General features: G+C 45.1%; 1 protein-coding gene across 10 annotated transcripts in view; it reads right to left on the reverse strand.

Annotated features, from left to right (window-relative positions):
• Positions 1 to 245: 245 nt before the first annotated feature.
• The window catches only part of EZH2 (enhancer of zeste 2 polycomb repressive complex 2 subunit), a gene marked incomplete at its 5' end in the record, with an annotated part of 37601 nt that continues 20306 nt past the window's right edge, over positions 246 to 17540 (reverse strand). For 5 of the 10 annotated variants that reach the window (XM_082845965.1, XM_082845966.1, XM_082845967.1 and 2 more), the window contains 12 exons: positions 246 to 569; positions 1542 to 1626; positions 1752 to 1832; positions 2730 to 2811; positions 3386 to 3481; positions 5493 to 5671; positions 6441 to 6566; positions 6979 to 7019; positions 7944 to 8038; positions 8555 to 8724; positions 9296 to 9536; positions 10944 to 11035. In XM_082845965.1, the coding sequence (XP_082702091.1) occupies positions 509 to 569; positions 1542 to 1626; positions 1752 to 1832; positions 2730 to 2811; positions 3386 to 3481; positions 5493 to 5671; positions 6441 to 6566; positions 6979 to 7019; positions 7944 to 8038; positions 8555 to 8724; positions 9296 to 9536; positions 10944 to 11035 (1349 nt within the window). In that variant the 3' untranslated portion in view covers positions 246 to 508. The remainder of the gene's footprint in view (positions 570 to 1541; positions 1627 to 1751; positions 1833 to 2729; positions 2812 to 3385; positions 3482 to 5492; positions 5672 to 6440; positions 6567 to 6978; positions 7020 to 7943; positions 8039 to 8554; positions 8725 to 9295; positions 9537 to 10943; positions 11036 to 17540) is intronic. The other 5 variants (XM_082845970.1, XM_082845971.1, XM_082845963.1 and 2 more) reach the window with 1 other exon arrangement.

Consider the following 17540-nt stretch of genomic DNA (forward strand, 5'->3'; position numbering starts at 1 on the left):
CAGATGCCAGCAGTGAGTCCCTTATTAAATTGTGACGTGTATTATTGGTAGTATGTTTATATGTAGGCATATATTTGTTATATTTGGTATTAACTTGCCTAATAAATAGGCAGTATTAGTGAAACCAAGATTTCAGTAGGATGGCTACTGGAAAACCGAAGGAGTTAAATGTTTTTCCCATTAGACTCAGTCGTCTTTTTCTAAAATCAGCTGAGGAAGCTGTGTGACAGATGACAACGACCAGGAGAAGTTCAAGTATTCTTTATTCAAAGTTGAAAAATGTACCACACTGCATTATTGCAAAAATTCACTGGTACAAAACACTTTGCAGCTGGTGAGAAGGCAATAAAAAGTTGATTTTTAAACTCATTACTATAAATTATTCTTACAGTACTTAGCAAATTCAGAATTTCAAACTGCATTTTCTTTTTCTAAATCGCCCACAGTACTCGAGGTTCCTGAAGCTAAGGCAGCTGTTCCAAGAGGAGAAGGGGGGAGGTAGCAGACGTCAAGGGATTTCCATTTCTCTTTCGATGCCCACGTACTTGAGGGCGTCAGCCTGGCTGTATCTGAAACAAACAGCAAGAAAAAGGGGTGAGTGCCCTCCAGCCCGGGGTGAGATCCAACACAACCAAGTCTGCTTCGTTCAGTGTGTTGCACTCACACATCCACAAGGAAAAGCACACACGCACGCATCCTGTTACACAGCTGCATCATTGGGCCAATTCCAGTTGCAAAGTGGACGGAACTGGTAGTACAACCCTCCCCCAGTTCTCTCCCCAGCCAGCCCTGTGCCCCTGAAACCAACCTCCAGCGAAGGCAGGCCCGCAGCGCAGTGTTTAGGCCTAACACGGGGAAGGCAAAGTAACTGCGACGTGGCAGAGCCCTGACTTGGGCCCTTAGTCAAAGCAGCCAGAGCTGGTCACGCCCCGCCCCTCCTTGAAGAAAGAACAGGACAGAGGCCAGAAGAGGCACCTGCGACCTCCACTGCCGGCTGGAACCTACAGTGCACCCAAAGGAAGGTCTACCAGCTGCCCCTCACTCAGAGCTAGGGGGGCTACGGCTTCGTAACCTCCCACTAAAGATCTGGGTAGATCTCGCCTTCAGCTGTGCCGCAGTTTGCCACTGAAAGTGGCTACACACGGGCCCTACTTTACGACAACTCAGCACTCAAGAAACAGCTTCTGGATGGGATGTACATTCAGCCACAGGATTCGTTTAACTAGACAGTCATCTGAGTGCATTTAAATAAAAATGATAGAACCTGTCAGTTTATCCCCCAGAGCTTGACAGCAGAGGCTGCCGGCCGGCACGCCTTCTCCCGCAGAAAGGACCCCAAAGGTAAAATGCAGCTGTCTACATTTTTTTTTGACTTATATTAAAGCATTACTTGTATAATGGAAACTACGTTACCAAACTCCCACTACTGCCCATGACAAACAACGACCAGAACTCTGTTCTTCTAACGACAGAAGCCCCAGCCTGGAGCTGGACCAGAGAGGAAACGCCCTTGATGACTCTAGAAATGTACTGTTACCAACCTGTAATCAAAAAACAGCTCTTCACCAGTCTGGATGGCTCTCTTAGCAAAAATCCCTATCCTGTGATCGCCGTTAACCATCATCACTGCAGAGAGAGACGCCGGGGTCAGTGAAGTCGGCCCAGGAGAGTTGCTGACCGTTCACGTAACAAGTGTCAACCCAGAACCACTCAGGCCAACCTGCGGCAGCTCCACCTCCGGGGACACCTACCTTTTGCATAGCAGTTTGGATTTACTGAGTGATTTGCAAAACGAATTTTGTTACCCTTGCGGGTTGCATCCACCACAAAATCTAAAGAGAAAAAATAAGCACGATCCCGTAAACAATTTCAGCTATACAGGCCAGTAAACACAACGTTATTGTGATTCTGGAAATACAACTGGTTATACTTCTTCAGGGTTTGCCTTCAAAAGCAAATCATTCAACCAACTTCACCTAGTATGAAATGACATTTGGAAGAAAATGTTCTCTAGGTAAAAATTCATCAGTGATTCCAGACAGTTGTATCAGCTGTAAATACCTGTTACTGACCAAAGCACGGCAAAAAATAAAATCTAACTAAATTCTTCCCTTCACATTTTAAATTATATTAGTTTTCTTCATTATTACCATTTATGGAGCACATTCCTGAAAGAACCCACTCTACCTGCTTCAGCTGAGAGGCCCCCTGAAGAGCTTGGGTGTGAAGTGCACACTCCCAGCAGTGACCCGACTACACCAGAAGTCTTCCACCCGGGATCAGCATCTGCACACGCAGCGCCCTTTACCCTCACTGTCCTCTGAGGACCCCCAGGGACGCTGTGGAGATGCTTCACGAGGCCTTGCTCCACACCCTTCCCAGGTCAGAGGCACTAACTGGAGGAGGTGGGCCCAGCCGACTGGTACCTGTGGCAAGAGGGGCACGAGAGGAGAGCCAGGCAGTGAAGCCAAGGAATGGCCCGGGGCCGGGGCAGCGATCTCTCCCTGCACACAGAACCCCCTACGGCTCAGGGAGCCTCCACCTCCGCCCCCAAGTTACACTCATCCAACCTGGCTGGCTTCCCAGCAAACAGCCCATTCCTTAGCCCAGGCTGGGGCTCCTTCCAACACTGCAGACACTGGGGGCCCCTAATGTCGTTTCTGATACTCAAGCCACCAGAAGGGCCCGTGCAACCCGGGAACCAAATGCACTCTAATTCATCAACATACCATTGTTCAAGTTGAAGAGAAAGCTGCACATGTATTTATCATATACTTTCCCTCTTCTGTCTGCTTCATCTTGAGAAATAATCTAAAAGGAAGGACATGGGGGAGGTTGTTTTGCAACAGGTGGGCGAGGAGAACACACACCAGCTCATCAGGAACAGTTGGGACCTTGAGGGGTCACTGTGGCCAGTTTCTCTCTTTGTCAAAAACAGTGATATTTTAAGGACTCTAAGTTAGAAATATTGAATCCTTCCACATTTAAAGTAACTATGCTTGGAGAAAGTGATGAACAAGTCTTTTTACTCAGTACAAAATACAAACCGGGTGGGTTAATCGCACAATGAAGCCAGCCCCAGGGTTTTTCCTAACTTAGGTCCTTATCAACTTGGCTGTGGATTAAGTAGGACAGACTCCTCATTTTAAAGCTCTTGTTCTCCCCCTTGTCCCCAGGTGATAAAAGCTAACTGTGACAAGGACTGAAGCCGTGTAGCTTAACTTCCAAACAAACCAAACCCACAAGCCCAAGCTGAAAAGGCATTTTAAATTCACTTCTCATCAAACCCAACAGACTTGCCCAATGAAAATCAGTCCCAAGCAAAGTGAGTACAGATGACGCCCGTGAGCATCCCTCTGTCTGCAGCTGGACGGCTGTGCCTTACCTCTCCGCAGTATTCCGAGATGAATTCGTTCTTCTGTACAGGATCTTTGATGAAAATCCCCCAGCCTGCCACATCAGATGGTGCTAGCAATAAATGCTAGAGAACAATAAACACAGTCATATGATCAGAGGAGAGCGAAGATGGACAAACCAGACATGGGATTCAACCACGGGCGGGGGAAGGGGTCAGCTCCCCCGCGTTACCAAAGGGCTTGGCAAACTGCAAGAACCATGTTTTGGTTTTTGTAAGTCAAGTACAGAGCCTGAGTATCCTCTGTCTCTCAGAAATACGACGTCACCTATGCTGGTGCGGGTCCCTCCGACTGCGGTCCTTGCTCGAGGCATCCTGACATGCTGCACCATTTGCTTCCCTGTCCGTCCTTCCGCCCTTGACTTCCTGGACTTCACGTGCAACGTGCCTGTCACACAGGGACCCCTTGCTCCCCCTCTGTCCGTGCCCCCTGCACCTCCCCAAGGCGGCCTCTATCACCACCTCCTCCGGGTCCAGTCCCAGCCCCCGTGGGGCCCTCTCCTGGCTCTTCACCAGCTTTTATTCCTCCCGAAGCGCTGCCCTTCCTTCCAGGGCGCTTTTCTCTTGGGCGCATCCTTCCACAGCCCTTCCTCCCGACAGCACGAAAAACCACCACGAGGGGCAGCACGATCCCGTGGGCCAGCATTCTGTTCTTAGCGGATGCCAAGATGGCTGATCACTGCTGTGGCTTCTACCGTTAGAGTCCGTTTGGGAATGAATCCCTGACCTTTCATCGTGGCTCATCATTATGCTTTCATTCCAAGTATCCTCGTGGCCTCGAAAAAGACTCCCGGATCCCCAGGTTACCGATCTACGCTTGTTCTGACTCAGCCTACACTCCCTGTCGGGGAAGAATTAACCAAGAACCTTCCTGACCAGCTAAAGACTGTTAAGCAAATGAAACCCCGTTGGTAAAAAGTATCTACACAGTTTTCTGTTTTAGGAGGTAAAAGATGTGTAGAAAGACATGTCGCCATTAGGATTATCCACTTTCTGAACTGAAGGAGGGGTTTTCATCATACAGTGGGAAAGTACAGGATTGAGGGAGAAATGGGAGTTCTCAGGGCTGAATGGGTGTCCCCGGGAAACCACGCCAGCATCACTGTGACGTGAGGACCTAGAGTAAAACCGTCTGAACGCCTGATAGCAAACGCCACAGCCAAAAATATAAAGCCACTGCCATAAACAGAACTTCCAGTAGAGCAGGACTGACAGTACTGCGATCTCAGTTACATTACACACTAGTTCAAGACCCTAAGAGAAGAGCGTGCCGTGTGCACACGGGCTGGTCACTCAAGGCACAGGGGCCGGGGCCGGAACGCCTGGCTGAGTTCCTGCTCCTTTCCTGACAAGTCTCAGAACGTTGGGTTTAATGATTATTCCTAACTCAGGGAGTTAGGAAGACTAATGAGTTAATACACAAAGTGCTTAGACCAGGGCCTGCTCTATATTAAATAATAAATGTCAGCTATTATTATAAAAATGATTAACTGAAGAAATCTATCATCTACCCTAAAAAACCAAGATACTGATAGTACCCTAAAAACTAAGATACTACCCTAAAAAACTAAGTTTCTTTTGGTCAGCAATAAACTCCCTGGTTGCAACAAGTCAAGTCCATGCAATGCCCAGGCTTCAGTTATGTAATTCCTGCCTGTGTTATTTTCAAGGTTATTACAGAAACTACTGTGGGAAGTCCCATCTTTTACTCTGTGCAAAAAGGAACCCAGAATACTATTTGATAAGAATGGGTCTCTCTGTTCTGACAGGAACACCACTGATTTGCTCTAAGGAGACTAGATAAACCACTTGTTCTATTAACTAAACTTAAAAAAGAAAATCGAATCATCTATTAAACAACTAGAAAAATACCTCTTATTCAAATCCGATACCATTAACAGCTGCTTCTCAGAGTTGACTGGTTCATCCTATATCAAACTGTTCTACAGAAAAATCAACCATTTTCCTTTTATCAGCTGTACCATTCAATAATCACTTTTTTGCCCCAGCTAAATGGTCTAAGACTATCCTGACTTTGACTTCTCTTGGAAGCCCAACAACAACGATCACGCCCTACCTTCTTAGAGCCCCGCTGAATGCTACAGTTCTTGCAGGACACGTTTTTACTGTCCCAGTGGTCAGCAGCTCCACAAGTAAGACAGAGGTCGGGGTCACACTCTCGGACAGCCAGGTAGCACGGGCACTGCTTGGTGTTGCACTGGGCTTTGCAGCGGCATCCCGGAAAGCGGTTCTGACCTTCAGAGAGATGTTCTTCGTCAGATGAAAACCTTGCCTAATGGTGCAGCTCAAGTCTGGCGCTAAGGCCCTGATTAATGCACGGAGGCCTCACAACAACTGTATTATCCCATCGTACACATGAGGAAAGGGAAGTAACAGGAAAGTTAAAGCTGTCCATACTGAAAGAGATCACTGAGTTCCTGTCTCCCCTTTTTTGTCTGTTAGATGGCATGTGTACGTACAGTTCTCTGATTTATAAAGCAGGTGTGAAGGAAGGATTTGGGCTACATAATATCCGTGGATCTCAGCCATTCCGATAGAGTTCTAGGTACTTCCTTGGTATCCAGGCTTCAGTGCAGTCTCATTAAATCATTACAGTCGCTACCCTGATGCTACACATTCCTGTATTCTGAAGACTAAACCCACCTAACTCTTAACAGTTTCTGGTGTCCAAAAAGTATTTGGGTAGCTATTTCTAGAGTCCCCTTCCATTCTGTGTCAGCTCTACTGTGATTTAAGTTAAATGATCAAGGGGGAAAAAATAAAAGCTCCTTTAACCCACATTCACCTAAACCTGCCCACATACCCGCGTCAGCCAGGAGGCTGGCTGGATACAGGCCCAGCGCCACTCCTGGGCGCCATGCATGCTCGTGGCGTAAGTGAATTTCCCAAAGGGAACAGCATGCAGGAGCTGCCGTGTCCTTGTGCCGACTGAGGTTACAGTTTTAAATTGCAGACCAACAGCCTATTGAATTCTCACGTAATCACATCAAGACAACATACTTACACTCTGAACTACATTGACAAAACTTTTCACAAAAATTCTGGGCTATCACACAAGGGCACGAGCTGTCGCAAGGCTGCCGCGGGTGGTCACAGGGCTGGTAGTTGTAAACATGGTTGGAGGAGCCGTCTGCACAGAGACAACAGCACCACATCAGTCCAGAGAGCGGCAAGGGGAGCACACGCCCGACAAGCACATGCTCTCCCCGTGGCCCTCCGAGCTTAGCGGGTTGTCTTTCCGTGTCCGCAACGTCACACACACTGTTTACAACAGGTCAGCAGAAATTAGCCCCACCCGCCAAGAGCTCGGGAACCCTGGGGCACTGTCACACACACCTCAGGCAGGTTCCCAGAGTCGTTCTCCTCTAACCGACTGGAAATTAATCAACAGACAGCCTCCATTTAATGCACTTCTGTGCATTAAACTTCAGTGCACCAAAGTCGGTTATATTAGAATATCCCAAACTCTAATCCAATTACTATTCTAAGACACGAGAAGTAGACCCCGAGTTACTAATGAAGCTGAACGGAAAGGTGCCAACCCTTCTTCAGCTGTATCTTTCTGCAGTGTGCAGCCCACAACCTGCAAAACACAAAGGAAGAAAACATCACCCTCGTGACCCGGGGGCGCACAGTCAGCCACATGTCAACAATCGCAACTTAAACGCGTCAACCTGGGCCATGAACGCAGCGGGGCTCTTAATCCAAGTAACTATGAAAGAGGAGTCACACGCCACCCAGCTCACACCTGGCGCAGGTGTGGAGCAGCGTGGGAACAGCTTAAGGGCTGTGGCCTCAGAGAGCCAGCCCGGCCCCCTGGGGCAGGTTTATCCTAGTGTGGATGATTCTGACACAGCATACCTGCTCTGATTTCTGGAATCTTGCATCATTTCAACTGAGCTATATGGTCAGAGAGAATCCAAGCAAAAACTGCAGAGGCATCTACCAAAGCCTGAATTAAGCTGTAGACAGTTTCTGAAGCATAATGTAGACGTTCCCTTACCCAACACCCAACTATGTTTCTCTCTAAAAAGAAAAAAAGGACCGGGTGGTGGTTACAGCAAGTAGTCCATCCAGCCTCCACACATCCGAGTCGGCCTGACACCTTCACTGCCCCCGTCACTCGCTCACCCAGGCCGATGGCAGGGTGGGCGTGGAAAACTCAGGCTCCTAGAGTGAAAACCGGCCCAGAGCTCACAGCCTCCCAAGATCCACACACGAATGCCAAGTAAGGGTTTATGCAGCCTTCACTGCAGAAGCTACTCAGTAATTCTTCGTGACCAAAATGTAGCATAGTAATCATGAAATTTTTATGACTCAACACACCAAATCTCCTGACAGCCACTGTGTTCTTACAGAAAAATGCCAGCAATGCCCATGGAAACAAGACCCCACAGGCCTATTTCTGAGGCCACTTAAGCTTCCTTCCTAATCGACGGAGTGGAGCCACCACTGCCCTCATGAGCGCCAGGCCCGCAGCGGCCTCCGCATCACGCCGCAGACTCACCGGTGTTTCCTCTTCTTCTTCCTGGGAGGGGTGTCAACGTCCTCGGCGGGGGCTGGCGCTATGACACTGGATTCTTTGACTCGAAACTCATACACCTGACAAGAGGCAAGGTCACAGGGCCGTGAGGACCGTCTCTTTAAGCAAACCAGTCTCCTGCTCATTCCCACCAGAAACTCCTTGTCTGTCCTGGGACGCTGCTGCGATTACACTCTTACTGAGAGCCATGAGGCTAAATCTAAATCGTTCCTGGTTTTTAAAACCCATCGCCAGAACTCCCTGGCTGTCCAGTGGTTAGGACTCTGCACTTACACTGCAAGGGACACAGGTTCGATCCCTGTTTGGGGAACTAAGATGCCATGTGCCGTGCAGCATGGCCAAAAAACAAATGAATGAATGAATAATAAAATAAGATAGAACCCATTGCCAGCTAACCTAAAACATCTAAAGTTGAATGAGTAATTTCCTTTCAGTATCCTCTCAGTGAAAAAAAAAATTTTTATACTTCTTTTCAGAGAAACAGCTGTTTAATAACCACGAGTGTTCTTATGTTTGGACAGTGACCACGTATTTCTCCATTTGAAGCTGACAGTATTTTTATCAGGCACGCTTACCTGTCGACATGTTTTGGTCCCAATCAACCTGGCGATGGCACAGAAATTGTCGTAGTACGTGCCGATGAGGACCCTGAACATGGAGGCCTCAGCGCCACTCCACTCCACGTTCTCGGGGGGCTCGGCGTTGGGCTTCATCTTTATTGGTGTTTGACACCGAGAATTCGCTTCTACGAAACCAAAATTAAGCAATGGTCAAGAAATAGCAACGGGAGGAAGGAAAGGGAAAGGGAAGGAAGTATCAGTAAGCTTTTCCCCCATGGAAACCATGAGAGCGGGCTCCCTTTAACTCAGCCTTCTAAAATGAAAGCAAATGGGGTTACCCTACTGTTACTTATGGTGTCATCACACGGCTGAGAAGACACTCCATAACATACTAGTCAGTGGTTCTAATTCGCTCCCTAACCAACACTACCCACGGGGCGTCAGGAGGATTCAGCTGAATGATGAGAATTTCATCATGCCCTTGTGAAAGCTGGAAAAAGGAAACTGACCCAAAGAGTGAAAATAAACCGGATGGTCAACTTGCAAGTAACCCAGACAGATCAACACCACAGGCGAGGGCTGGGTGTGGGCCAGAAGAGAGCAGAAGAGTCACAGCCACACAGCTCTGCTCCTGGGTTTCTCACCGTGTCTGTAACTAACCAACTGAGGGAAGTAACTAACACCTTACACGACCCAAACCTCGACAACATGAGCCCTCCGAGCGGCAGGAAGACCCCGTCACCAGACGCGTCTCACCTGAGGAACTGGAGGTCTCGTCCTTCTTCTCCTCCTCTTCCTTGTCGTTGCCCTCCCCTCCGGTCTCGGTCCCCGCCTCCCTGTCACTGTCCGTGTCCTTCGACTCGAGCACGTTGGTGGTGGGGGTGCCGGGCCTGCTGCTGTTGTTGGGGAGCCGCCCTCTCCTGCGGCCGCCTGGGCGCTTTGGGGGCGTCTTTATCCGCTCGGCAGTGAGGGCGGCAGCAAACTCCTTCGCGCCCTCCTACGAAGGGGGAAAAGTGCAGACATCAGGGTAAAGTTCTGCAGCTCATTTTGGCGGAGGAGAAAAAGAAAAGGATGGCGTTAGCACGTTAGTCAAATGTATCACAGTATCCGGCTTTCACAAACAGTCGCACATCTACATACAACTGTTTTCTATCTGCTTTTGAGGGTTTGAAGATTTGCGAAAGATAAATATGGCTTCCGTACAGTGCCAGAGCAGCACAAAATCAGGCAAGATGGCTCTATATTAACTGATTATGAGTTAAATAGAAATATACTTTAGGTAACAGTCTATTTAAAAGTGAATTTTAAGAGGAAGCACACATCTAACGTGCATCTAAAGTCACACTTTCCTATTTCAGGGTTTCTTAAGCCAACATGTCCCTTTCTAAGGTAATATTTAAAGTATACAAGAAGAAAACAAAACATGTACACATACTCCACTCTTTCACTTTCTGCCTTACAAGTAAAACATCCCTTTTTTTTTCCCCCTGTGAGGGATGCACAACCCAGGAAGACATGAAAGGAACTCGACGAACAAGGCGGTGAGGGTTACATTCTGCGTTACCAGGTGTAATAATCCAGTCTCGGAAAGTATACAACAACGGGAAGGGCGTGGATTATAGAGATACCACAGACACATTTTAGATGAGCCAAATAAAATTCTGCCTTGTAAGGAATATTATATATAAAACAGTGCTCAAGAATTCCATTTTTAGTGGCAATAGAAGGGAGAAGTCTGAGAGCAGCCAACAGTTTTATACTTCATTCTACAAAAACCAAATTGCTTAAAAATAGGATACCTTCTGCAGGTGCCATTCAATGAATCTTCTGTCCAAAATCCAACAGGCAATATATACCCATTTAGTTCCTAGGTAGGAGTGGCTTGGTTCAAAGAGGGGAAATGGTAAAAATAAGATAGTACCCGTAAAAAACAACTTTTCTACCTCATATTTTCCTAAACCCTTACCTTTTCTCCATCATTAAAAAAAATAATAAACATACAAAACCTCTCCGGGGCGTATACATAATATAGCTCAACTACAGTGGGTCTACAACTCAAAGAAGGGCTATGGCTCTGAGCAAGGCCCGGGAACTACTGCACTTCTGGGGTTTAAAAGGGTCCTCTGTGCTTCCCATTCTCGTAAGCTCTGTGGAGGTACAGGAGGCCTGGATCCTAAAGACCTCCATACGCTGCTGAAAAGACTAACAGAGATAAAGAATAACGCGAGATAACGAAAGACTAGAACGTGCAGTACTACCAAGAAATGTGACTGAGAAACCTCTGCTATCATATGGCCAATCAAAGTATGGGAACAGTGAGGTTACCGCTGACTTTACAGACCTCACCGAAGTTCAAAGTTAAGACTTCTCCAATTCCCTCTGGAGCCCTGCTGTGCACGCTTACCAAGTGCTGGTAACACTGGGGGCCGCAAGGCTTGTTGTCCAGAGCCGTCTCCGTGTTCTTCCGCTTGTAAGTGTTGGGTGTCGCATGAAAAGCTGCAAAATAAACATAAAATATCCAAACATAACTAACATTACTTTTACACATAAACATAACATTACTTTTTCATGTCTCCAGTTCCAAAGGAGAAAGTCAATTACTACATTACACTTTTGCTAATAATGTTTACATTACAGAACTTTCCTTCAAGCTCTTATTGAATTTCCACAATGTATTCTCCTCAGGTCTCCCCCAGAACACCTGAGCTCTAATTATAAACATTTATTTGGGTCTTGAATGTCTCCATAGAAACAACTGATGTATCCTCTACATAGAAATCAGATTTCCTCTTTTTACAAAAGAATTCTGACATCTTCAATTTATCGATTTCCAAAGAAAGGTCAGCAATCAGCTTGTCAAATGGGGGAGAAGAATGGGACACCAATTGTTAAAAACCAGTTTTAAAAGATAATGAGGACAGCCTCGGAATACTACAAGTCAATTTCTTTGAATCACACACAATTCAAGAACCCAGCGGGAGCGTGCACAGTCAGCACCCTTTCTGCAGGAAAATACAATGGTCAGATAAAACAGGTTTTAGAAAGATAAAAGTGTTTGAAACTTAAGATTCCCAAATAATATAATAATATAACAGAAAAATTCAAAGTCCAGCATACTGGTATACTAACAAGTATGAAAGCGCAGCAGCGAGAACTTCAGACAACTTGGGGAGGCTTTGCTTACAGCGCATAAAGGCAAATACTAGAAATGCCCTATCCAGAATTACACAAGATGAAAATTAATCTGGATAAAAACAAGTGACAGATTCATGAAATAAATCATTTAAAAAATATTTGTAAAAAGCCATACTTCAGGCTTCCCTGGTGGCGCAGTGGTTGAGAGTCCGCTTGCCGATGCAGGGGACACGGGTTCGTGCCCCGGTCCAGGAAGATCCCATGTGCCGCGGAGTGGCTGGGCCCGTGAGCCATGGCTGCTGAGCCTGTACATCCGGAGCCTGTGCTCCGCAACGGGAGAGGCCACAACAGTGAGAGGCCCGCGTACCGCAAAAAAAAAAAAAAAAAAAAAAAAGCCATACTTCTATCCATAGAACTTAAATGGGAAATGAAGACAGTGATGAGGGAAGGAAGAAAAAGTTATGTTTTTAAGATAGAAATTCAAGGCTCAGACTGTTTCAAGTATGTGAGTTGGTTTTTCCCAGAACAAGAGCCTGATACCATATGACTTATTTAGCACTGAATTACATTTTGCACAGGTGAAGACCCCTAAAATACACAGAGTGAGCACCAGAAGATTAAGGTCACATAAGCAGAAGGAATTACATCCATCCAAAAACAAAATCGTCCTGAGCCAGAGGCACATCCTGACTGACACGCTTTAGGTGAAACCTGTGTTTAGTCTGGATGTCTCCTCTAGGACATACTATAGTGAGAGACTGATAGTTTTGCCCCAATTCACTGAAGAAGACACACATGTATCTATATACACAAACGTACACAAATGAGGACAGCAGCCTCTGCTGGTGATGAGACAGAAGAAGCCTCTAAGTCAGGACTAGGTAACAGTATCAGCATCATAAGCCACAATTATACAGTCTCAAAGGTAAGAACAAATTCAGGCCATAAAGGAAAAGTTAGCATGCTAATAATAAAAGTACTTTAAAAATTTTTAAAGTACCATTCTTCATCTCACATTGCATTTAGCTAAAGAAAGAGAACTATTCTTACGACCAGATTTCCTTCAGCAGAATTTCCAACTTCAATTCTTTAGGAAAACTAAGTATATAGAGAATTCCCTCTTCTAGAAATGTCCTATTTTTTTAACATCTTTATTGGACTATAATTGCTTTACAATGGTGTGTCAGTTTCTGCTTTATAACAAAGTGAATCAGTTATACAGATGTCCCCATATCTCTTCCCTCTTGTGTCTCCCTCCCTCCCACCCTCCCTATCCCACCCCTCCAGGTGTTCACAAAGCACCGAGCTGATCTCCCTGTGCTATGCGGCTGCTTCCCACTAGCTATCTATTTTGTATTTGGTAGTGTATAATGTCCATGCCACTCTCTCACTTTGTCCCAGCTACCCTTCCCCCTCCCCGTATCCTCAAGTCCATTCTCTAGTAGGTCTGCATCTTTATTCCCGTCTTGCCCCTAGGTTCTTCGTGACTTTTGTTTTTCTTAGATTCCATATATATGTGTTAGCATACAGTATTTGTTTTTCTCCTTCTGACTTACATCACTCTGTATGACAGATTCTAGGTCCATCCACCTCACTACAAATAACTCAATTTTGTTTCTTTTTATGCGTAATATTCCATTGTATATATGTGCCACATCTTCTTTATCCATTCATCTGTTGATGGACACATAGCTTGCTTCCATATCCTGGCTATTGTAAATAGAGCTGCAATGAACATTGTGGTACATGACTTTTTGAATTATGGTTTTCTCAGGCCATGTACCCAGTAGTGGGATTGCTGAGTCATATGGTAGTTCCATTTTTAGTTTTTTAAGGCACCTCCATACTGTTCTCCATAGTGGCTGTATCAATTTACATTCCCACCAACAGTGCAGGAGGGTTTCCTTTTCTTCACATCCTCTCCAGCATTTATTGTTTGTAGATTTTTTGATGACGGCCATTCTGACCAGCGTAAGATGGTATCTCATTGTAGTTTTGATTTGCATTTCTCTAATGATTAATGATGTTGAGCATTCTTTCATGTGTTTGTTGGCAATCTGTGTATCTTCTTTGGAGAAATGTCTATTTAAGTCTTCAGCCCATTTTTGGATTGGGTTGTTTGATTTTTTGATATTGAGCTGCATGAGCTGCTTGTAAATTTTGGAGATTAATCCTTTGTCAGTTGCTTCATTTGCAAATATTTTCTCCCATTCTGAGGGTTGTACCTTTTGGTCTTGTTTGTGGTTTCCTTTGCTGTGCAAAAGCTTCTAACTTTCATTAGGTCCCATTTGTTTATTTTTGTTTTTATTTCCATTTCTCTAGGAGGTGGGTCAAAAAGGATCTTGCTGTGATTTATGTCATAGAGTGTTCTGCCTATGTTTTCCTCTAAGAGTCTTGACTATTTTAGACTTCCAGAATACTGAAAATAATCTTTTCAAATAGACATCTTAAAATACTAGTATTTGCAATACATTATTAAAATATATTTCAAACTAAGTATAATATGGGCAGGTTGGAGAGAAGATTATATAAAATTCCCTGATCAGAAAAATTATAAGATGGAAAATTAAAGCAAGATACTTAAAAGTTTCACAAAAAGAAAAGAACATGGATATTAAAGGCTTTTTTTTCTTTAATTTCAAAAGCAACTTAAAAGAATCTTGGTGCAATATCTTATCTAAAGGTTTTCAAGCAAAGGTAAAAGACTTATAAATTGTAATATACAATTCTAGCTACGCTCTAGGCCTGTATTGGAGATTAAAGTCCCTCTAATCGAAAAGATCCATGATCAGATACCAAGCTTCTGGCCCAGATGAACTGCCAATCCCCTGCCATCAGAATATCTTCCGGGACTTCCTTGGTGGGGCAGTGGTTGAGAATCCGCCTGCCAATGCAGGAGACACGGGTTTGAGCCCTGGTCTGGGAAGATCCCACATGCTGTGGAGCAACTAAGCCCATGCGCCACAACTACTGAGCCTGCGCTCTGGAGCCCGCGAGCCACAACTACTGAGCCCACATGCCACATCTACTGAGGCCATGTGCCACAACTACTGAGCCTGTGCCACAACTACTGAAGCCCACGCGTCTAGAGCCCAAGCTCCACAACAAGAGAAGCCACAGCAATGAGAATCCCGCGCCCTGCTCGCCGCAACTAGAGAAAGCCTGCGTGCAGCAACGAAGACCCAACACAGCCAAAAATAAATAAATAAATTTATTTTTTTTAAAAAAGAACATTTTCCTTAGAGATAAAAGTGGCAGACACCCCTAACATCTAAATAACAAGTAAGGCCCAACATCAGTGAGGCTGCCAGCACAGAAATAATAAAAACAGTTAACATCCAAAAAAGGCCTCTTTCACAATGAAGTTTTAAAAAGTCTCCCTTTGGGCTTCCCTGGTGGCGCAGTAGTTGAGAGTCTGCCTGCCGATGCAGGGGACACGGGTTCGTACCCCGGTCCAGGAAGATCCCACATGCCGCAGAGCGGCTGGGCCCGTGAGCCACGGCCGCTGAGCCTGAGCGTCCAGAGCCTGTGCTCCACAACGGGAGAGGCCACAACAGTGAGAGGTCCGCGTACCGCAGGGAAAAAAAAAAAAAAAAAGTCTCCGTTCAACAATGAGTTAAAGGAAATACAAAACATTCCCTCAAATTCCTTTAAAAAAAAATAGTAATAATACCAAATATCGGAACCTAAAAGGAGTTGAAACAGCGCTCTAGAGACAACTCACTGTGCTAAAATGCATACATCCAAAAAAAGAGCAAAGAATGAAAATGACACAAACATCAGATTCACAAACAGAAAAACAGTAAAAACTAATACAGTAGCTGAGTCTCTGAGGGAAAAATATACAAAACAGATTTTCTAAATAAAATATATAAACCACTTCTTAATCTCTTCAAGAAAAAAAGAATCAAACACAGAAGAACAATCAAAGAAATAAAAGACGGTAAAAGAATTATTAGAACATGCAGATCAAATTATACAAATAAATTTCAAAATCGGAATGAAATGGGTAATTTCCCAAAACTGATCGAGGAGCAGTAGGAAATGTATCTCCTAGCACCACTATTATTTAACATGCACTGAAGACACAGTTAGACAGGAGAAAGTAGTTAAAGTTACAAAGATTGGAAAGAAAGCAAAACCATTCAGAACTAGATAGTTACAGCTGGAAAACTCAAAAGAATCTATGCAGAAACTATCACAAACAAGGACAGCTCAGTAAAGTGGCAGGGTATCAAACATATATGATACAAGGGGAAAAGCCCAACACATTTAATGCCTAGAAATCATCTTACCAAAGAATGTAAATACAAGAGCTACGGGAAGAAAATCAAAAAGCTTATTTTAAAGGACAAAAGGAGACTTATCCCATAGTTAGACATACCCTTATTTTAAATTGTCAATTTCCCCTTAGATAATTTATAAATTTAATGAGATTCCAATAAACATACCATCTAGACTTTTTTTTTTTTTTTTTTTTTTTTCAGTACGCGGGCCTCTCACTGCTATGGCCTCTCCCGTTGCGGAGCACAGGTTCCGGACGCGCAGGCTCAGCGGCCATGGCTCACGGGCTCAGCCGCTCCGCGGCACGTGGGATCTTCCCGGACCGGGGTACGAACCCGTGTCCCCTGCATCGGCAGGCGGACTCTCAACCACTGCGCCACCAGGGAAGCCTCTAGACTTTTCTTTTAATTAGACAAACTGGTTCTAAAATTTATATAGAAAAACAAGAATGGCCAGGAGATCTCTGAATAAAGCCCCCTGGACAGACTCAAGGAACGGAACCCAAAGACCAGAAACAGACCCCAGCACCTGTGGTGACAGCGACGAAGGCAGCGGCTCAGGGGCAGCCCCAGAGGAACTTGTCAGTAGATGGTGTGGAGGGAAGAGATATGGGAACATATGTATAACTGATTCACTTTGTTATAAAGCAGAAACTAACACACCATTGTAAAGCAATTATACTCCAATAAAGATGTTAAGGGGCTTCCCTGGTGGCGCAGTGGTTGAGAGTCTGCCTGCCGATGCAGGGGACGCGGGTTCGTGCCCCGGTCCAGGAAGATCCCACGTGCCGCGAAGCGGCTGGGCCCGTGAGCCATGGCCACTAAGCCTGAGCGTCCGGAGCCTGTGCTCCGCAGCGGGAGAGGCCACAACAGTGAGAGGCCCGCGTACTGGAGAAAAAAAAAAAAAAAGATGGTGTGGAAACAGTAGCCCTGGAGATGCAGAGAACGAGTTGGATCCAAAATTCTAACAGAATAAATTCCAAACGGATCAAAGAGTTAGATGTTATTCCCCCAAAAAAGAAAATAGCACCAAAAGCCTAAAACGTACTAGAAAAAAAGTGAGACATCCTTTAAAACCTTGGAGTAGTAGGGAAAGCCAACTGATAAATTCAACTACCTTAAAGTTGTTTTTTTTTTAACTTTGCTATGGGATTTTTACCAAACAACAAACTGGAAAAAAACAACCCACTGCAACTCATCTCAAAAAATTTCCTGACTATATAAAGAGCTTCAAGATATCAAAAAGACCAACGAAGCCAAAAGGATAAAAATAGTTCAGAGAAAATACAAATCTCTTAATCATACAGGAAGAAAAATGCAAATTAAATTACGCTAAAAAGCATTTTACTAATTCAATCAATAAAATCAAAGTTTGTTTTTTAACACACTCTGTTGGCTGGGCTCTGGGAGACAGGCACTCTTACTTTGCTGGTAGTTCTTTAAATTGGCAGATCCCCATATGGCAGGTAGTTTGGCACTGCCTACACAGAGTGGACCTGGTTAACCTGCACTTGTGGGAAAGGACGTACAGGTCCACCACGCAAGGTTATTCACTGCGGCACCATTACCATAAATGTTGACCT

The sequence above is a fragment of the Leucopleurus acutus genome (assembly GCF_964270905.1).
Source record: "Leucopleurus acutus genome assembly, chromosome: 9".
Classification (NCBI taxonomy): Eukaryota; Metazoa; Chordata; class Mammalia; order Artiodactyla; family Delphinidae; genus Leucopleurus; species Leucopleurus acutus.